General features: G+C 42.5%; 1 protein-coding gene across 1 annotated transcript in view; it reads right to left on the bottom strand.

The window, feature by feature from the left end:
* Window positions 1–19,399, bottom strand: part of ITPK1 (inositol-tetrakisphosphate 1-kinase) — a 157,186-nt gene that overhangs the window by 10,042 nt on the left and 127,745 nt on the right. Inside the window, exons 6-10 of the mRNA XM_064512155.1 lie at window positions 13,300–13,398; window positions 11,356–11,396; window positions 6,263–6,428; window positions 3,829–3,896; window positions 2,176–2,338 (exon numbers count right to left, since the gene is read on the bottom strand). Coding sequence (XP_064368225.1) covers window positions 2,176–2,338; window positions 3,829–3,896; window positions 6,263–6,428; window positions 11,356–11,396; window positions 13,300–13,398 — 537 coding nt within the window. The remainder of the gene's footprint in view (window positions 1–2,175; window positions 2,339–3,828; window positions 3,897–6,262; window positions 6,429–11,355; window positions 11,397–13,299; window positions 13,399–19,399) is intronic.

Raw genomic sequence — 19,399 nt, 5'->3', positions numbered from 1 at the left:
AAGGACAGGATGACCTGAGGAAGAGGAAAGAGGAAGAGCCCCTTCCTGGAACCAGGAAACCAGGAACAGTGAGATATAGCGACTCTCTTGGGTAGGGTTGAATATCACCTTCTCATTAGGAAGGTGCTGGCTCTGCTTTGGAAAACAGTCCTTGAAGCTGCTCAGCCTTCAGGCAAACTGGCACCTCTGTTGTATTTCAACCCATCACTTCTTGTCTGACCTCAGCAGCCCTTGAGAACAGCTCACCTCTCTCAGTTCAGCTACATTTTACAGATTTTTAAGACAGTTTTGTCTCCCCCAGCCTTCTCTCTTTCATATATCTGGTCCTTGCTGCTATCTTCTGGACTTTCTGCAACTAGTCCTCAACACCCCACCCCACAGTTATAAAGCCAGTAGCTACCTTCACTACCCACGTGTTCACCACTAAAAAAACCCTGTGTGAGACACAATGTAGAACCGTGCACAAGAGGCTTCTCTGTGGTCTCAAGTATCTCGAGAGGACAAAAAAACGCTATTAAATCAATTTCTATTCAAAGATCAGTTACTGTGCAGACTGAAACACACGACTTGGGGTCAGTATGAAAAGCTTTTGCCTTGGGGTGGAAGCACAGCACAGGACAATGCTGAAGGCAGTTCCACAAGTTTCTGTCACAACAAGAGGACATTACTCCTCTTTAAACAGTTAAGTTTGCCAGTAGCTATCATCCAAACTGGACTTTTCAACATTTGAAGAAAGGGGAAGTTCAGCCTGTGAACTTCAGTTCAGTCTGTGCAAAGCATCAAATCCAAAACAATATTTGCAAAAAAACCCACCCCAGAATGCAAATAGGAATGCAAAATGCAGGATTGCAAAGGGATGTCTTGCATCACTGACTTCAATATTCAGCTGTCTGAAATACAATTCCATTCGTGAAACTGATCTGGTTCCATCTTACACCTAATTTAGGTTGTTTGTTTCACTGCTCCTGTCAGAAGACTGTTTTCATAGGTTTGTGGATTGCATCAACACCATATGGTAGAACCAAGCTGCAAAGTGACCCGAAATAAACAGAATAACAAGGTTGGAGTTTCAAAAGGAAGCCAGTTGCTGTAGACATAGACGAGCGAGACACAACAGGGTGGGCTGTGGGACTGAGAACTGAGACTGAAAGATTAAGAAGACTGAGGGCTCAAGACAAGATCTCGAAATATAAAAATACCTCAGCCATATTGAAAACTCAAAGGCTGCAATGTCAGGTTAAACACAGTTTGTAACAGCCCGTGTGTGTCCGTGAAGTAAGCACCACCACTCAGGTAATGAGAGATGATTCTACAGGAGAAAAAACCCATGCAACCCAGCAATCGCTTCAGATGAGGTGGTATATTCTTTTCCTGTATCAGACTACTGAACTTAACACGCAAGACAGAGTATTATTACTTCCCATTATACACATTTACAGCTCCTTTTTAGCAACTCCAGTGGTCAAAAAGCTTGCTTAGTTGCTTCTAAGACATAGCTTGCACTAACAAAGTGTGGGACAAATTTACCTGTTTTCAAGGTCTATTTTATTATTGTTTTACTCCAGGGTCCCCTTTTGACAACTTCCAAGGATATTTAACCGTCTACAGCAAATTCTGTACACCTACAATTTCAGCATCTTCCTCAGATTCCTCATGTTTTTGGTGTCATACAATGTCATCATAAAGTGTCATTTCATGGAAAATCAATTTGTAAAGGAGGAGATTTTCAAGGGAACAGTTTGCTGCTTCTACTCCTTCAGTACCTTTAACAGCACAGTCTGAACAAAACTCATCTTAGACGCTCTCCTAGAATAGAATTTATTGTTCCTTTCTTCATCTTCAGAATGAGGGACAGGCCCAGAAAGGTCAGGTCCCACCACATAGTCCCATGCTTTAGCACCTGGGCATCCCACCTGCAGGGAAGACCAGGACAGCTACATTACAGCTGGCCGCTCAACTTTGGCTGTTACCTCCTAACAGCTAATATTTCAGTAGCACATTTCATAGCTAGATTAGAGTTCTGCCTTTGCTAGATTATCTGATCAGTATCCGATCTTGGGACAATCTTGCCTACTGCTCTGCTGTTCCCCCACAGGTAAGACACCACCAGTAAAGCTTCACACTAAGCACACGCACCATGGCTTCCACATAGGCTGAATGGAAAGCCTTTCTCACCTGGGAATGCATTTATATCAATGACCGCATGCTGACCAGTCTGATTGTTAATGATGATATCAATTCCAAAGAGGGAAACTCCCAGAGCCTGCCGCAGTGCCTTGGAGATTTCCCGGATGACGTCGTCATTTGGCCGCTCAAACACTCCTTCGATTTTATCAAGCTATAGTGGAAAAAGACACGTTACTAAGCAACTTGGAAACAGTCTTTTTAGTGAAAAGATTAATTTTCAGAGGTTTCCAGTTGCATATCCACACAATCTAATTGCGGAGAACTGGTGGCATGAAACAGAGAAAGAAACGAAGAGAAACTTCATTTATAATTCAGAATCCTACATTTATCAGAAGTTCATCTACTCTAAAGCACCAGTTCTTTCTGTTTTATACTGGTGGGTGCAGTACCTTGGAGAGACACATCAATGTAGGACTGAACAAAGAATCAGACTCGCTATTTAAAATACTAGATTCCAACCTTAAAAATTAAACAAAGCTAGTGTTTTTAGCCCTGCACTGCAAATATTCTGGGTATCATTCTGTTATTTCGATGTAGATTAATGCCTGTGTTAAAGGACTGATAAAATAGACCCCTCCTGTTAATTAATTCCATCTAAACCATAAAGCACAACTGAGCAATATCTTTGGGCAGAGGCTAGTTCAAATGGGATAGCTTTTATGTGGGTTTTGATGCATACATTATTCTGTAAACATTTATTATTACTAAGAATGACTCAGGTTACTTGAAAATGTAAATTTTCAATGGGTTATATGGCAGAAGTATACTGTGATGCCTGCAGAAGTATGCATGGGATTTGCACGCATATGAGACCGATGGTATGTAAACCACAAGAGCATATGCTCTCCCTAAGTTTAAAAATAAATTTAGCCACAAAGGGATTTATGACTAGCAAAATAGTAACTTTAAAATTTAGCATGCCCATCCATGTTATACATAATTCTAAATTTAATCATTTCTGGCTATGAAGCTACTCCCAAATAGAGTGTATGAAACAGAAAATAATCTGCAGACTCAGAGATTTAAAGGACCCAGTCCTGTAAAGTGACTTTCAGAGCAGTTGCAGGCCTGACAACTTGTGAGGATTCGTATGTACAAAGCTTATTAAAAGGACTGGTAATGCACGCATTAAACTGTAACGTGCTTGCACTGGTGGACTCAGAAGACACCTGAATACGTCCTCTGGCCGCAGCTCAGGAATGCTTGCGTTTCAGGCAGTTACTGATCCTCTGTGGCCCTGCCCAGTACAATGTCTCTGCTTGAATTTTCACCATTTGTCTTTCCTCACAGAACTGAGTCCTAGAAGGATGATTTATGCTTATTAAGATCTCTGGACAGGAAAAGGCCAGATATTTGTATTCAGAATCTTCTTATTCCCTTTGTCTAGATTAACTTTGGGGAGTTTCGGCCTGGTGAGCAGCAGACAGGCCTGCCGCAGCACTGCTTCCTCACCAGAGCTTGGTAAGGAATACCAGAGGGACACCGAGTCATGCTGGTTCGTTGTACCAAACAGACCTCAGCCTGCAACACAGAAGCAGACAACTTGTGAAGGAGGGTCACTGGCTACTAACGCTTCGATAAGAAAGGACTAGATACAGGGTTTCCAGCCAAGCTAGAGGAAAAAAGACCAAGTGTACTTACTGCTGTTAACACAGATGATGATTCTGGCTTGGAAACATTGTGGCTGTTGAAAAATATTGATTCTCTGTCTGAAATTAAAAGAAGGCTGTAAGTAACTTTACACTGGATTTTGACTCCCAAAGGCTTAGCGCAGGGAACAGCAGGTGGCACTGCCGCCCAGGGAATCTAGTCCTGAGCAGGACTGGACAGTCTCCCCACATCCACCCACAAAGCCTGGCCTGTGCCCGCACTCAGCTGCCAGCACAGGCAGGAAAACACAGGTCACCCAGGGTTTTCAGACCTTAGGCCACTAGAACCATACAGCAATAATAAAAACTTGCTTTGTTTCCTTCAAACGAAACCAATCTCAGTAAAATAATGAAGTTCATTTCTAATTTGCTATACTCAAAGCAACAGTTTAAATGGGAATGCGCAGGATGGAAGAGAGAAGCTGCTCTCACTGCAGGCAGTACATCAACAGCACCCAGTCTACAGTGAGATTCCTGTGACCTAAGGAGGACACATTCACTGCAAAGGCAGGCAAGAAATTTTATGTTGTGGTCCTGATCTTCCTTCAGAGGCGCCACAGGAAGGCAGGAGGCACCCTGAGGTGACAGAAACCACTAATGCCCCACAGCGGAAACCATGCAGAGAATTGCACCAGCACCTTCCTCCCTGCTCTCTCTGAGGTTTTACCAGCTGGGAGAAATCCACCACCACAACTCTCTTCTTGGGGCTTCTCACCACAGCAGGCCAGCAGCAGTGTACAGACTAACCCAAATGGGAGCTTCCAGACAAAACTCTTAGCATGCAGGTAGCACTAGCAATATTGTATTTCCACCTCACTGGTCTCTTCAACAAGACATTTAAGAGCAGCTACAAGGCTACATATATTAATGATGTGGAGTTTGTGAGAAGCAAACCCCAACCCATTCTGCAGTCTGACAACACCTTGCACTCTTGCCCTTCCTCCCATTTAGAAAGGCCCTGAGCTTTCGGACAGTCAGCTCCTGGGAACTCCTTGCAGCTGTCAGATCTGCTTAATCACTGGAGCTGCTCAGACAGGTGCCGGTAGCACAGCTCCCTCAAACCTCTGCTGATAAGGGCAAGACAGCCAGACAGCTATCCTAATCTGCCCACAAACCTTATTTCTGCGTGGGTTTCCAGACAACTTTACGGTCTCACACTATCTGATGAGACATTAGCTAAAGCATTTTTAGAAAGACGCCTTAAAATCTTTGCTTCCAGTAAACATACAGATTGTCATAGTATTTTATACGAAAATAGATTCACGCCTACTTAATTTGATCAGGACAGAGACACAGAGCATACCTAAAAGTAAATGCATCTAGACTTACAGGCGTACATATCTTATATACAAGGACTTTTATCAGAATCCTGCTGAGCCCTACATACGCTAACAAAGTACATACGTGTGTGCAGAGCCCAATGGTGGGCACATTAAGCGCTCACCATTAAGACCAGCAGAAGCCACTAAGAAAAATGACAAGAAACTTCCACTTTTTTTATTCATTCATCTCCTTTAATTTGATACCTTCCCTTCCCTCCATTACCTGCTGGATCTGTCGAGCTGCGGGACTGCACCCACTCTGAGCTCCAAGCAGCGCAGAGCACCTTTACAGCTTGCAGGCACTCAGCGTAATGCAGTAGGACCACACCTGTGCCCAGAAAGGACCCTGTCCGCATTCATACTCCTGCTAGCTGACAGGCACATCATTCTCACATCCATGCCCTACTGACTCCTCCTTGCTTCTGACAGCCACAGAACGCACTTCTCAGGCCCTTCGATGGAAAGCATCACTTTTTCCATAAAGGAAATTTTAGCAATCTTTAATAAGCCTTTCAAGTGCCTGCTGTCTGGTAACATATAGGAGGATCACTGACCTTACCAACAAGTCTATTCCTCCTTCCCCCAACACAGCTGGTATCTGCAACCAAAGGACACTGCCATCAAGGTTTAAAACGCCGGGCCTTAAACAAACTCAGGTAGGAGAGAGTGCAAGTTCTCTTTAGTCTAAACACACACACATAATCAAGGTAAAAATAGGGAGAGGAAGTTTCAAAACCATGAAATCCAGGAAATTCTCTCCAAAGCACTTTTATAAACAAATTCCGGAACAAATGACATATGAACTTACTGTGAAACTAGAGAATTTCTATCTCCCCCCCATTCCACATGACATAAAACACTCTTTCTAATAGCTAATACTCAGGTTACTGTCGTATAAATATTTATTATATGAATGTCATTCACATATATTCCAGAGCAGATAAGTTATCTCCCTTCCTATTGAAATAGTACAGAAGAGGAAACACAGTATGTACAAACCAGATGCCTTCACTTCAGCTGCCTTTTCAAAGATTTTTTTTATTTGCGCTGTTTGCAGCCAGGGCTCCAAGAACTCATATCTCCTTCTAAATGGGCACAACGTACCTGAGATGCCGGCAGAGAAGTTCTTTAAAGATGGTCTTTTCACCACTGTGTAGGATTCCCCAACCACAAACACTTTATATAGCACGGCATTGTGATTGATGAAGCTCTGAATGACGCAAGGGGGACGGACAGCCTTCAGGCCCTCCTGGTTGAAGATGATTGCCATCTGAAAATACACAAACAGTTTTGCTCAAGTCCTTCACTTATTTCACATTTACCAACCACCTGACCAGCAATGAGGGGGAACATCTACTGATGAATATATAGACATACATATATATATATATATATATATATATATATATATATATATATATATATATATATATATATATATGTATAGTCCAAGTGCAAATTTCTGCTCAGCAGCTGGCCCTATTTCATTACATTTTGAACCCTCTGAACAGTACTGGCAGTGTAGCTTTCATTTTCAGTCAAAACCATTTGAATCAGTATTTTCTTCTCAGTTTTTGCAATTTCATTTACTACTTCAAGTTAGGGAGCTACCACAATTGCAGGTTTTATTAAGAAAAACAAAAGGGGAGAACATTTGACAAATAGAGTGGACAAAATTTGTATAACATAAAGCATGAAGACAACAGAAGTATGAAGAACAGACCTGCTTGAATTTACTAACAGTATAAGTTCTTTCCTGCAGCTGTATTTTCAGCGGTTTGGTTGAGCCCAGTTGTAAGATCCCAAGCTACAGGGTTTCACCCACATCAGCAGATAGTTTTTTTCCAAGTGTAGCAGTGCTCTCTGTTAGCAAATGCTGTGCCAGCATTTTCCCTGGCTCAGTTTCTTCCCGTTATTCAAAACATTTAGTCCCCTTGAAGGGGCTGGAAAAAGTATGCCAGAAAGTAAGTCATTTATAGGGCCTTAATGATGAACAGCTGCCTCAAAACAGCATGGAAGCAATGCAGGTAGGTGCAGACAAGCACTTTGACAAGTCAGCCTATCTCAGTACGTTACACTGCTCTCTGCCTGAATCCCTCCATTAGGCATGCTTACACGCACATTTAATTACCGTGAACATGGTGCCCTACCCTTGGAGGTTTGTTGCTGAAGTACGAATGCTGCCATGGCTCCTGTGTGGAACTGGCAGCAAGCACCGTTCTGGTACAGGCTGATGAAATTACTTTACAGTGTGCCCCTAAACAGTAGTAAGAATAAACTCACATTTGTTCTCCAGCTTCAAAGCCCCGAAAAAGCTATGCGCTAGTTACCTGAAGACTGATGTCTCTCCATTACTCCAATGATGCTGTGCCTTGTTACCCACAGTGGCAGAAGGGGATTTTGATAGTCACCCTGAGTAAGGACCATCCAAGGCCATAGAACCTGACACAGCATACATCTTGCTTTCTTCCTGGCAAAACTAAGATTCCTCATCTCCCTCCTCCTCATCCCAGGTAGGCATGTTTTGGTTAGAGCTCAGACAATGGCTAACCCTCCATTTCTTATGCCTCTCACCTAACTCATTCAGCACAGGAGGCACAACACCTGCCAGAAAGGCTCCTAAGTGCTGAAACACAACTTTTTTCTTAACCCTGTTAGTTGTTCTGCTCAGCTTCCTTGAGCCTAATATTTTGCTTGCGACGAAAGACAGTCCAGAGGGGTTAAGAGAATTCTTGTGGGTCCCACAGTGACTCCACAGCAACACACAGAATAAAACTGGAGATTCCTGCCTCAGCATGGCACAGAAGAGTTTTACTGCTATCTCTCTCTTTCCACATGCTTCCTGTCAGAAGGCATGAAAACTGACATCAGCTGTATCCTAGTGAAATCAGGGCCACTAAAAGGATTTTATAAAGAAACTTTTCCACTTTGTGCTCTCTCTCTCATATTTTATATTATGTATGATCAGCTGCTCAGCTGATGAATGCTGTACTGAGAGATCGAGGAGCTATATCTGAATTCTTAGTAATATCTTAGTTTGTTCCTGTAATAAGAACAGTAAACATAAAAAGTTTTGTTGTTCATTTATGTAAAACCATGGCCACGGTAAATAATAGAGTGGTTACATGTTTGTAGTTAGAAGTCTGAGCAAATTTTTGTCTCTGACTATTACTCTGTTCTCCTCTTTACCTGGCAGACCACATTAGATCACATAATTGTCTGCATGCATGCACAATGACTCAGCAGATTAACATTTTCTGAGTTCAAGTCAATGCATGCAGTCAATGCCTACTGCAGCTGATATTCTTACTCTGTCTCCATTATACCAGATGCTATCTATTTGACAGCACAGACTGAATTTGTGAGTGGTAATAACCTGTGCAAGAAACCTACTCTAACCAGCAGAATCATCCATCAAGATGATTCACAGCAACGACATCACACCTCATTTGTCTCTCACTGGTGGCAGGAACCACTGTTCTATTCCTCCTCCAGGGCAGCTGTTGGCTTTATAACATCTATAATATCATATTGGCAAGCAACATGTCGCTCCTATCCCTCAAATCCTCTTTGCAAACATTTGTTAATGAATCCTCATAAACCACTCCTTCATAAGATGAGCAGGTACTTATCACTCCATTTTGCCAGTGTGGAAACCCAAAGAATTTATCTTTTCTGCACAAAACTGACTTAGGCTACCGGGGACCGTGTGAAACCTCTTGTCTGCAAAGCTCTGTGCTGACAGCCCCATGGACTGGCACATAACCCATATGACTCCCATGGTGTTGCGTTATACTGGTTCACTGTGATGTCTCATGGGTTTTAGCATGCATGAATACAGCTCCAAGAATTCGCATGCAGGGTGCACTTGCTTTTTGTCATCTAGCACAGACCTGCTGTGTCTGGCAGTAACATGGGAACAGTATTTTATATCATAATTTCCAAATGGCATTCCTCATTATAGATGCAGAGTTCTTTTGAAGGCAAAACAAAACATTTGGCACCAAGAATTTCTAATGACAATGTCCTTAAGGAATTCAGCCTGAAAAAACAATGTGATTCTCTGACTCTCGCTTTTCATTCCTCTCTGCTCAACATTTAGAAGAAGAGTTATTCTGGATGCATTTCCTGAGGTTATGGGTCTCAGTGGTGTTTCACAGCAGCTTTACCAGAAGGTCAATCAAGTTCTGACCTACTGGCAGCAGGAAAGAAGGACTTGTAGGCATCATCTCTGTTCAAGTCCAAAAGAAAAGGTGCTGGTGAAGCAGGGTTCAAGTGCTGAGCTGGCCGACATGACCTCCAGTGCAGAAGCCACATGGAACTGTCGGACACAACAGGAAGACTAATAGCACCTCAGCTTAACTAACTTGTGCTCTCACAGTATAATGCAGACTGTCAGCACTGGCTGGCACCAAACCCAAAATCATGTCTGCACTTTCAGCTGTCCCTGTTCGCCAGTGTCTGAATGTTTTGAATAGCCATCTTGCAAAGAAAAGCAAGCTTCTGGTCAGGCTGGGTTAGTTTCAGTGTCAACTCTGCAGTGGGGAATCTCTCTATAGAAAATTAAACAATTTGCCAAAAGCCACAGAAGGAGTCATTAATAAAACCGGCAATGGATTTTTTTTCTTGCTTTAGTCCTATACTCCATCTTTCAGACAGACTGTCTTGTAAGCAGAATATTTATTCTGTGCTTCCCTTGCCATTATTGGCCATAAAACAGCAGTTACAGGATAGTTCCTCTCTGACCATAAATACACCTTAAAATCATTCTTGAGAACAGAGCAACTCTAAAGTGACTCTTATTACAAAACGTGTAAAGCATCACACAAGATTTCAGGCTTTTTTCCAGGGGGCCATCCTGGGCTCTAGTCAGCTCCCATGATAAACTGGAGCCTACAACTGTATTCAAGTCTCAGTTTTGTTCAGAAAATGGAATTCTGGCAGGAGGCTGAAGTATGCCTGCATTGCATAAAAGAACTGCAAAAACTCATCATGGAAATGCATGTCCAAGCCTAACTGCACAGGCACTGAAAGGCTCATGCATTTCAGGCTGCAGTTGCAGAGGAACTCTCTGCAGGAAAATCACCAGGCAATCTGGAGTCTTAGATTCATTAGCAACCCAGTCCCAAGCGTTCTGGTGAATGATAGCAAAATATAGAGTGGTTACTCCCACAAATGCTAACAGGACTGTGTGTAATGCTTGTAAAATGATCCAAGCTGAGGCCTATTTGAAAAATTTAGCTGCATTTTAAAAGTTAGTGCTGGTCACTCAAAATTTTAGCTGTAGGCATTCTGCTCCTCTAGATTTACATTTTACTTCAGGGCCTTCAGTTCTCAGAGACACTGGAGGAACACACTGCATATTTCAGGAGCAGCTGGGAAACCTGGAACGATTACTGCGTTGTTAACAAAGGATGCCAGGCATTACTACAGACAGCAGTGAGGACTGGATTCTTAAAACTCAGATGTGGTAAGCAGGGAGGCAGGAAGCACAAATGGAAAAGAATTAAAACAGGACTCAGCTCCTCTTGCCTAAATTTAGAGGAAGCTAAGCTCATAGGAGCGCACTCTGTTCAGGAATACACAACCATTTTAATTGCAACTGCTTTACAGGAATGAGGCAAAGCAGATAATTCTAGCAGCCCTGTTTTTCCCATAGCTGTATCATGTTATTACAACTGAACATGCTCGGAAATGTTGTCTCTATTTGCTATTCCCTTCCCCTCAAGGAGGGGGCTGTGAGAGGCCAGCCTGCCTTTGCTCATACTTCTGCTTCATCTGCAGCACAAAAACATTTATCACTAGCACCACATATATGTTTGGAAGAGAAACACAGTGGGGTACATATACCACTTAGTGTGACCTCCCACCAAAGGAGAGGCAGAAGAAGCAGATGCCTTGCAGATATAGCTGGTCTGGGGACTACATACTGCTAGAAACAAGAAAACTAGAATTACTAGAAGCTAGAAACTGCTAGAAAGAGAACTTCCACTTCAAGAGGTTAAAGTTGTATTTAAATTCATTTCAGATAAACCCGAAAAAATAATGATATTATTAAACTCAAGGAAGAGGCAAGGAAAGGGAAGTGGTTTGGGCATAGCCCTCATTCTGCCTACAACAGGATTATAAAGCACCAACCAAACCACCATGGGGGGACTGGAAGTGGGGAATAATGCTGCAAAAATTCTTTAACTCACCTCGTGAGAGTTGGTTCCATGGGCCACTCTGGTTTTACAAACTGCATAAATAAAAATAAAAAACAACACATCACTGAAACAGGCCACACAAAACCCTTACAAATCTGTTCCCACCCACATGCGAAACACGGGAGTTCACCAGACCAAGGCGGTGACTGTACCAGATAACGCTGACAGTCTCTGCTTGAACAGTGTCCTCATTCACTGCAAAATCTGGCTTGCTCCAAGCCCTACTCTCTCAACTCCTCCCTGTAACTAAGGGTGGAGGAGAGGTCATTATTAGGACTGGACGGAGGTGCAAAGCATCAGCTGAGAAGTTCGTATCAGTACTGGTATTGCCCTTCTGCCTAAGGCCTGCCTATGCCTGAGGGCTTCTTCACAAGTGTGTGATCTTGCCTGAGGCTGGAGCCACGCTGCAGGTACCACAAAACACTATTGTCCTCCTGAAAACAACGGAGCCGAGACACGGCAGAAACCAACCGCTTTCTCCACCTCCCCGGTCTTAGGGAAGGGCAGGCAACCAAAAAGGCTGAACCATACTAAGATATGACATATTTTTCACAGGCAACCATAGAGGAGGAGGAAAAAATAGACAGAGCCCAGCAGTTCTGTTTCCTCCTCCACATTCCTTATTTGCTCTGTGCATCCTGGTTCTACCCTCTACCCTAAAACTGGCACGAGGGAAGAAAAACATGCTCCTGCTATTATAAAAACAGAAGAGAGCTGAAGACCCCTGGATCTGCATGATAAGCAAAGCTGATGTAGTGAGTGGGCAGCCATTCATGTATAAAGCAGAGAAGGGGATAAAACCGGAGTAGTGAGGTTGTATATGACAAGACTTCTTTGGGGGTTGCTGGAAGAGTTAAATTGCCAGGCAAGAGAACAGGAACCTATGAAGGGCAAATGATCTGCACTAGAGGCCAAAATAAGCTGCTACTAGAAATGTTAGAAAGTGGTCAATACTGACTCACAGACACATGCTTTGGAGAGCGGGAGAGTTAAAAAAAACAGAAGAGACAGAAAAAGCACCCATATGATGTCACTCCTGTTATTTTTTTAATTTCATCATCATTTAGAGGGGTTGATTCATAACTTTTGAATATGTGGGCTATGCTGTTTGACTACTCAGCACTGGCCGGCCCATAACGAAGAGAAAGCGTGCATGGGTGAGAGAGGGTGTCAAAGCAATTCAGCGGGATTTAAACCACTGCTTCACAACCTAGCTTCAGGGAACCTGCCTCATCTGGGAGAGCACTGACAAGGAGGGCAAGACGCTCATTCCGCACAGCTTTACCTCTGAACCTTACAAGTGAGGCAATGCACCACTGGAAGGAACACAGGCTAACCAATCCTGCTCATTTTACACTGCAAGGAATCAAATAACGGAAGGAATTAAAAAAGAAGACCCACAATAAAACCTGCTACAACAGGACAAACAGTTCACAGCAGCTGTTTGAGGCTGTGGTCCTCGGAGCCTGGTGCCTACAGTCATTTTTACTCTCTTTCTTCTACCCACTAAAATTATACTTGCAGCCTGGATCAGGGAAAGGGAGGGGCAGTGAAGAAAGGGAGCAGTCAGCAAGAGAACAATTTTCTCAAGAAAAATAATGAAGGCAGCTGGCAGGAGAAACTTCTTGCGCAAGTTCAGGGCAGGAGGCTAACTTTGTTAGAATTATTGGCATTTCCCAGGAAATCATGTTTACTGTAGCAAGGTGTTTAAAGCACCGAACATCAATAAAAAGCCAAATAAAAGCTGATAGGGAGGGATTCTGCTCCACACTCCAAGCAGACTGCTTCAAAGCATTTGCTTCAGGAAGGTTATAACATCCTGCACACATTAGCAATGAAACATCCAGCCCTACAACGTTGGCCACAACATTCTTGTGGGGCTATGTGGAATACTCAGAACCTACTAGAAGCTGCAATGAAAGTCCATTTACATACTGAATGGGAACGCCAGTCCGTTCTTCTCTATTAGCTGCAAGGTATCTTCTCCACAGGCACTTGTCAGCTCCATAAAGGGTGGTGAACAGATCCTCTTATCTACAAGACAAAAAAAGACTCAAATGAAGATGAGGGGTGTTGGCTTCTCAGCTGCATCATCATCAGCTCTCTCCAGAGTAACTGCTTCTAGGTAGTCAGCTTTACTTTGATATTAAAGCACTGGGAATTTGGATTTCAGAAGATGAAAGGCCTAATTTTCAGACCCTCCAAAATGGAAAGATAACATAAAGATGAAATTTTCACAGGTAGTCAGGCAAAAACCACCACTGATTTATGAATACATAACTTCTCAGGACTTAGCCAGTAAGGTAAAAAGCAACTGGGATCTTAGCTCTTAACATTTTGCCTTCAAGCAGCATTTTCAAAAGCACAGAATTAATCTGTATGGTTAGCAAGTGTGGCTGGACTAAGCAGTCTCACAGAACAACCATTACAGTAGGGCCCCTCAGGTGGCAGATTCCAGTGTGGATTTACTTTAGCTGAGGTGCCAGCCATGCAATACTTCCCCGTCTCCAGTGGGGCAACCAGCCCTTGATCCCTGTCTTGAAAGCAGTGCTCATTTGGTCTGGCAAAGCCGGAGTCATAGCACTGCTTTCCACGGAGACAACTTGGCAAGACTACTCAGTGGACTTTGGTTAAAGAGAAAAAACACAGGAACCCTGGTAAACAGAGTAACTGATGTCATACCTGTCCCCATGAGGTTGCAGAAAGGTTGGAGTCAAAACCTAGCCCTCAGTGGTTCACTATGTTGAACTCTAGGACTCATTTCCTAGTCACTGGAGAACTTTGATTCCTCCAGGAATGCGGCAGGACTGGTGGGAAACCCTAGGGGACTCAAAGTACCCAGGCACAAGTGTCCACCTTTCAAGATAGCTGGGTTGCAATTTCAAGCACAAAAAGAACCTTTGCCTTAGCCACAGTCCTGGGACAAGCTGGTGAGCCCAAAGACTTTCAGACAAAAGATTTGCACATACGGAAAAAGCCAAATCAAGTACACCACCCAAATAAGAGCAACTATCCAGATCAACTCCTCAGTGAGCACAGCCTTTAAAGTACTGCCTCCATAGAGTTCCACCTACAGCCAGGTTAAGTTTGGAGTAAAAAATGAGTTATAACTCAAGTTAGCTGTGCAGTGGAGAACTGCAATTTAGAATAGATCAGCCAAAAATCACCTATAAGAAATACTGTGACATGTTCCTCCAAGGCGCAATGGGGGACTACAGCACAAATCGTAGAAGCCACTACATTGTCTGGCAAAGCTCGAGTCACAGGTTTGTATCAACCAGCAACTTGTCTTGAAAATAAGCAAAACGTGATTGTTATTATCATCCATTATTATTCCAGAGAGCACAGAGACTCCAAACAGGTGGAGGCTATGTTGTGCAGATAGTGCAAAAATCAAACAGTACATGTAAACTAAAACCCCAGCATAGTTATCTATACACTCACAGAGAGCTGTACATCCAGAAACCACTTTATATTAAATGCTTTTCACTTCAAGCATATATTTATGCATTGTTCTGTCATAGAGAAGGGAAAACTGAGGCACTGAAGATAACAGAGAAGCAACACTCTCTACATCTTGGTACATCTCTCTCAATATATGCTTGAATGCTCTGAGAATATCTGAGAATTCTGACTATTAAACAATGCTGTCGCTAAAAAAAAGTTTTCTGCAAAGAGAAACAACTATTTTCATGCATCCCAAAAGGAGCAGAAAGATTGATGCTTTGAGGTCAACCTCTAAAAAGTGAAACAAAACATCTCAGACTTCAAAGTTTTCAGCACGCCTCTATGAAAACAGAAAGCAGCATCCAAAAGTGACAGGTACTGTAATATTTACAAGCCTTTGCCAGAGCAAAAGTTCCTTAGTTGGATTAATTTAAGGAATCAGATTTAGTTTACAGATACTTGGGAACAACTTTGGCTTGGCAGCTCTCCCACCCTTATGCTCAAGGCTCACAAATAACTTTGTCTTCAGAGTGCAAATGCAGAAGGACATATGGTTCCATCTCACTTTCCTCTGTTTCTCTCCCCTGCAAACAGGAACTGGAGATGGGAAGGTTTCAATGTTCCTGCCAGCCATATGACACTTGGATGGGGAGACGAAGAAAGGGGCAAACAGTAATTTCTTTGACTTTGCACTTAGAAAAGACCACCTGGATCAACAAAAATTAGCAGAGAAGACTCTTAGCATCTCAAAGTACTCCTGCTGAGTTTGACTGCACAGCAATGGCCTTTTCTCCATTAAGAGGGCAACTCTAGCCCACTAAAATCTCTAAAACAAACTTTTAACTCACAGCCAGACCTGAGGACAAACCAACCCTCACCCGATCCAAGATCTCAGCACAGCCTGCAGCCAGAAAGCTGCTGCTCCGAGTTTAATCGCACACACTGCATTTCTAAAGGTAGCTGCCAGTTTAAAGAAGCTCTCCAGCTGTCAGTGATGATCCTTTCTTCCTTCCTAGGGTGGCAAACACACTCTGAAGATTTCTCTCATCACCAAGCTCCTCTAATCAGAGGGGAAGCTGGCTCAGCATACCTTCTCAGCACTGAGGTCCAGGCAGACCTAATTCAGTATGTGAGGGTCAACCTCTGTACTGCTTCTCATCAGCAAGAAATTGCATCCTACAACCCACAAAGTATAATCAAACATGCAGAGGTGCATTTAACATCGCCCTCTCCTTCTGCCAAGGTAATCAGCCTTAGCAGGATATGACTGAGCTCCATTCAGGCGCTAGACTTTGTTAGCCATTGTCACTGTTTCTTCTCAAACCAGTAGCGATCAGTCATCACAGGAAACCACCCCCAAAAAGGACTACAATAAACATAGTTGGTCTAGAGGTGAGACTGGGAGACATTAGTCTAGCCCCACTGCTGACTCTTTGTATTGACAATACAGTCTAATCCTCCAGTCTAGAAACAAGTTCTTATTTGCATTACAGAGACCTAATGCGGACTAAATAATTCTATAAAAGCAGTCTGAGAACTGAAGTAAGATGCCACAACGGCAGCATGCCTCCCACAGAGCTGCATCAAACGTGCACCACTAACAGAAATGACTATTTGCGTGTCAGGACACAGAGTTAATGCAATCCAGATCTCACACAAGGAGTAGGTATTACCACTTTTATACCATCGGTACTCAGTTCAGAGCTATGCTTCAAGATGTGACTGACCAGAAGAGACTTTTTCCTGAAATGGAAAGTTTGGAAAAGATTCTATCTCATCTTCCATCTTTACCTACATACAAGTGCCCTTAGTTCTCAAGAGATTTCTACAAATGCAATCTCTATACTCTCCACTTTGGATCTGAGAGTAAAACTTGGGCACTTCCTCCCTCCCACTAGGTACATACATTGAGTTATCAAACCTGCATTTCAGAAGAAATATTTCTGATTGTTCTGTTTGCAAAAAATGGGCTTTGACTTTTGAAATCTTCATGCCTTTTCCGTCTGCATTTTTTTTTCGGTTTTCTATTTTATGTACAAACACAGGAAAAATTTAAAAAGAAACAGAATTTTTGCTGAAAAGGGGATGGGAGAAAAGAGGCTCTCTTTCACTAGGAAGAAAACTATGCTAGGTCTGACCACATCTGAGCGCGTCTTTGGTTACTAACAGAATGGCTCTATATGTTCTGAGCTCTGCCCTCGCAAATTATCAGTGGTTTATAGATCACCTACAATCACAATTGAAGCAAACTCTGAGGAAAGCCATCAAAAAATAGACCATTTTTACAAGTTCATATTTTCTTACTACAAAGCTTACATTTTTCACATATTTTTTAATAAAAACTTAGCTGAATTTTTGAAAGTTTTGACGTATTGACTGCAGAGGAACTGCAATCCAGTCTTTTTGTCTGTTAGAAACCTGTGTGGCTAATTCACCTGTAATAATAATTAAAGAAAATGTAGTAAGTTTAATCCTGGATAGACATAATTATTAACTCTATCTTCCTTCAGCCTTTATCGAACCAAAGATATCAGCAGGACAAACCTCTCTATAAATCAAAGGAATGCTGTGATGTAAGAGAGACAGCATTTTTAAGCCCTATTTTTTATTCAGAATAAGCCTGACAGTGATATTTCTTTCTTTTTAAAGTACCTAATAGTCTATCTGTAGCTGCCTTTGAAAACAGGGCCAGAATTCCAGGCGGACTATGTCAAATCCAGAACTGTCAACTTAACACCAACAAGGAAAGACTATTCAGACTAGAAGAGGGTTCAACTCTCACTTCAGGCAAGCATCAAAAGTATCTGTAGTGTTTTTGTTGTTAGAAACAACACATCATTAAATTTAGAGTCAAAACGCTGTCGCTGCTTTCCCCTATTCTTTCCCATCTTCGTCCTTATTTTCTATTGTATGTTTTGGCACATACTTTGCAGTGTCTACTTTCTGTATTTTCTTTAAATTCTACTGCCTTTCCTTCAAGATTTTCTGCTCCAATAACGGGATCCTTCTCTCCTTCCTTTTTACATTCTGCATTGTCTCTTTCTCTCATTCCCACTTCTTTTCTAGTGTGGTCTTTTTTTTTTTTTAACTGCCATTTCTGTTCTTCCATTGCTACCTATGCTTTATTGCTCCAGTCTTCTTTGAATGGAGGTCACAGCTGGGATCATGTTCACTCCAAACACAGGGGAAACAGGGAATCTCTGAAGACAGAAGGGAAGGACTAACGACAAGTCGTGGGTAATTGCTGGAACGACGGGTGGCAGTTGTCTCCCTCCATACAGCTTTGGGGCAGTGAGGCCTGGCACTTTTTCCTCTGGGGTTAGCTTTCTCACAGAGTAGCCCCATTCCCATAGAGCAACAACACTATTATGAAGGTAGAAAACATGACTGATGAAGGCCAGTCTACAGGATGAATAATACACCTAAACAACAAAGGAAAGGTGGAAAGAGTATTCATACCCAGGGTTTTGGTGCCAAGGAGCACCAATTATTCTGGATGAAATTCAACGATACTGACAGAAGCAATGGGATGTGAAGAAGGAAAAAAATGCAGACTAAGTATTGGTTGCAGAAAAAGTTTTCTGACTTCTGGAAGTGGTGGAAATCTTAATGCTTGGGACTTGCTTAAGTAAGAGATGTTGAGCTCTTGCTCTCTGTGGCTGGAAGAGCTACCAGGACTGTTTCTGAAAAAACAGGGTACAATACATCACATATCACATAATGCTGTATGCAGAGAAACAGCAAAGCTGCTCCTGAAAAGTGCTGGCCTCTACTGTAAAGATCCATTAAGACAGGTAGAAAAACATCCATGTCAAAATCAGGACGGGCTCAGGTCAGTCACCATCAAAGGCTCATAGAGCAAATGTTAAGTCTTAAGCAATCAGGAAAGATTTAGAGCAAGCAGACCATATCAAACTCTAAACTTCCTACTTTATTGAGAAAAGCCACCAATAGAATAGTTGGCTCTGTAATTTGAAGACTCCTTAGCCTCTTTAAAACCAAATGGAGATTTCCAGTAAACTGTGCTTCACTGTAGCTTTCGCCAGTTTGCGCTGCTGCACTCTGCTCCTGGGGGGATAGAGAGGATGCACAGATAGTACATCTTTTTCTCCTAATGGAGTAAGGGGAGCAAATCTGAACTTCCAGCTCGCCCCTGCCTCCTAAGTTCACTTTCAACCTAAAGAACAACTAATCAAACACAGAAGTTGGTAGATTCTTTTTTTCCCCGCATACAGTTGAACTTTATCTTGAAGGTATCTTAATTTAAATCACTACACAATTGTTTTTTTGCCCTTCAGAATCTCTTTAATCATTGTACACTTATCACAGCTTTGGATTGTCACTTCTGCTATGGTCAAAAGTCACCAAGTCAAGGAGTCAGCCAAGCTAAGCCAACCCACGACTTATGATTACAGCAGCCCCAGTCTCTGTAATTTGGAAGAACCGATCCTCGCTGCTTTCTCTAGTTCTTTATTTTTCAATTGAAGCTTCATAAAAATACAACTTTGTAGAGTTATCAGTGAAGCTTATATTAGCACTTCTGAGCTGCATTAAAAATATTCTCAAGCTGTTTTCTCTTCCCCTCAGA

The sequence above is a fragment of the Dromaius novaehollandiae genome, chromosome 5, assembly GCF_036370855.1.
Source record: "Dromaius novaehollandiae isolate bDroNov1 chromosome 5, bDroNov1.hap1, whole genome shotgun sequence".
Lineage (NCBI taxonomy): Eukaryota > Metazoa > Chordata > Aves > Casuariiformes > Dromaiidae > Dromaius > Dromaius novaehollandiae.
This window is presented reverse-complemented; position numbering and strand designations above follow the sequence as displayed.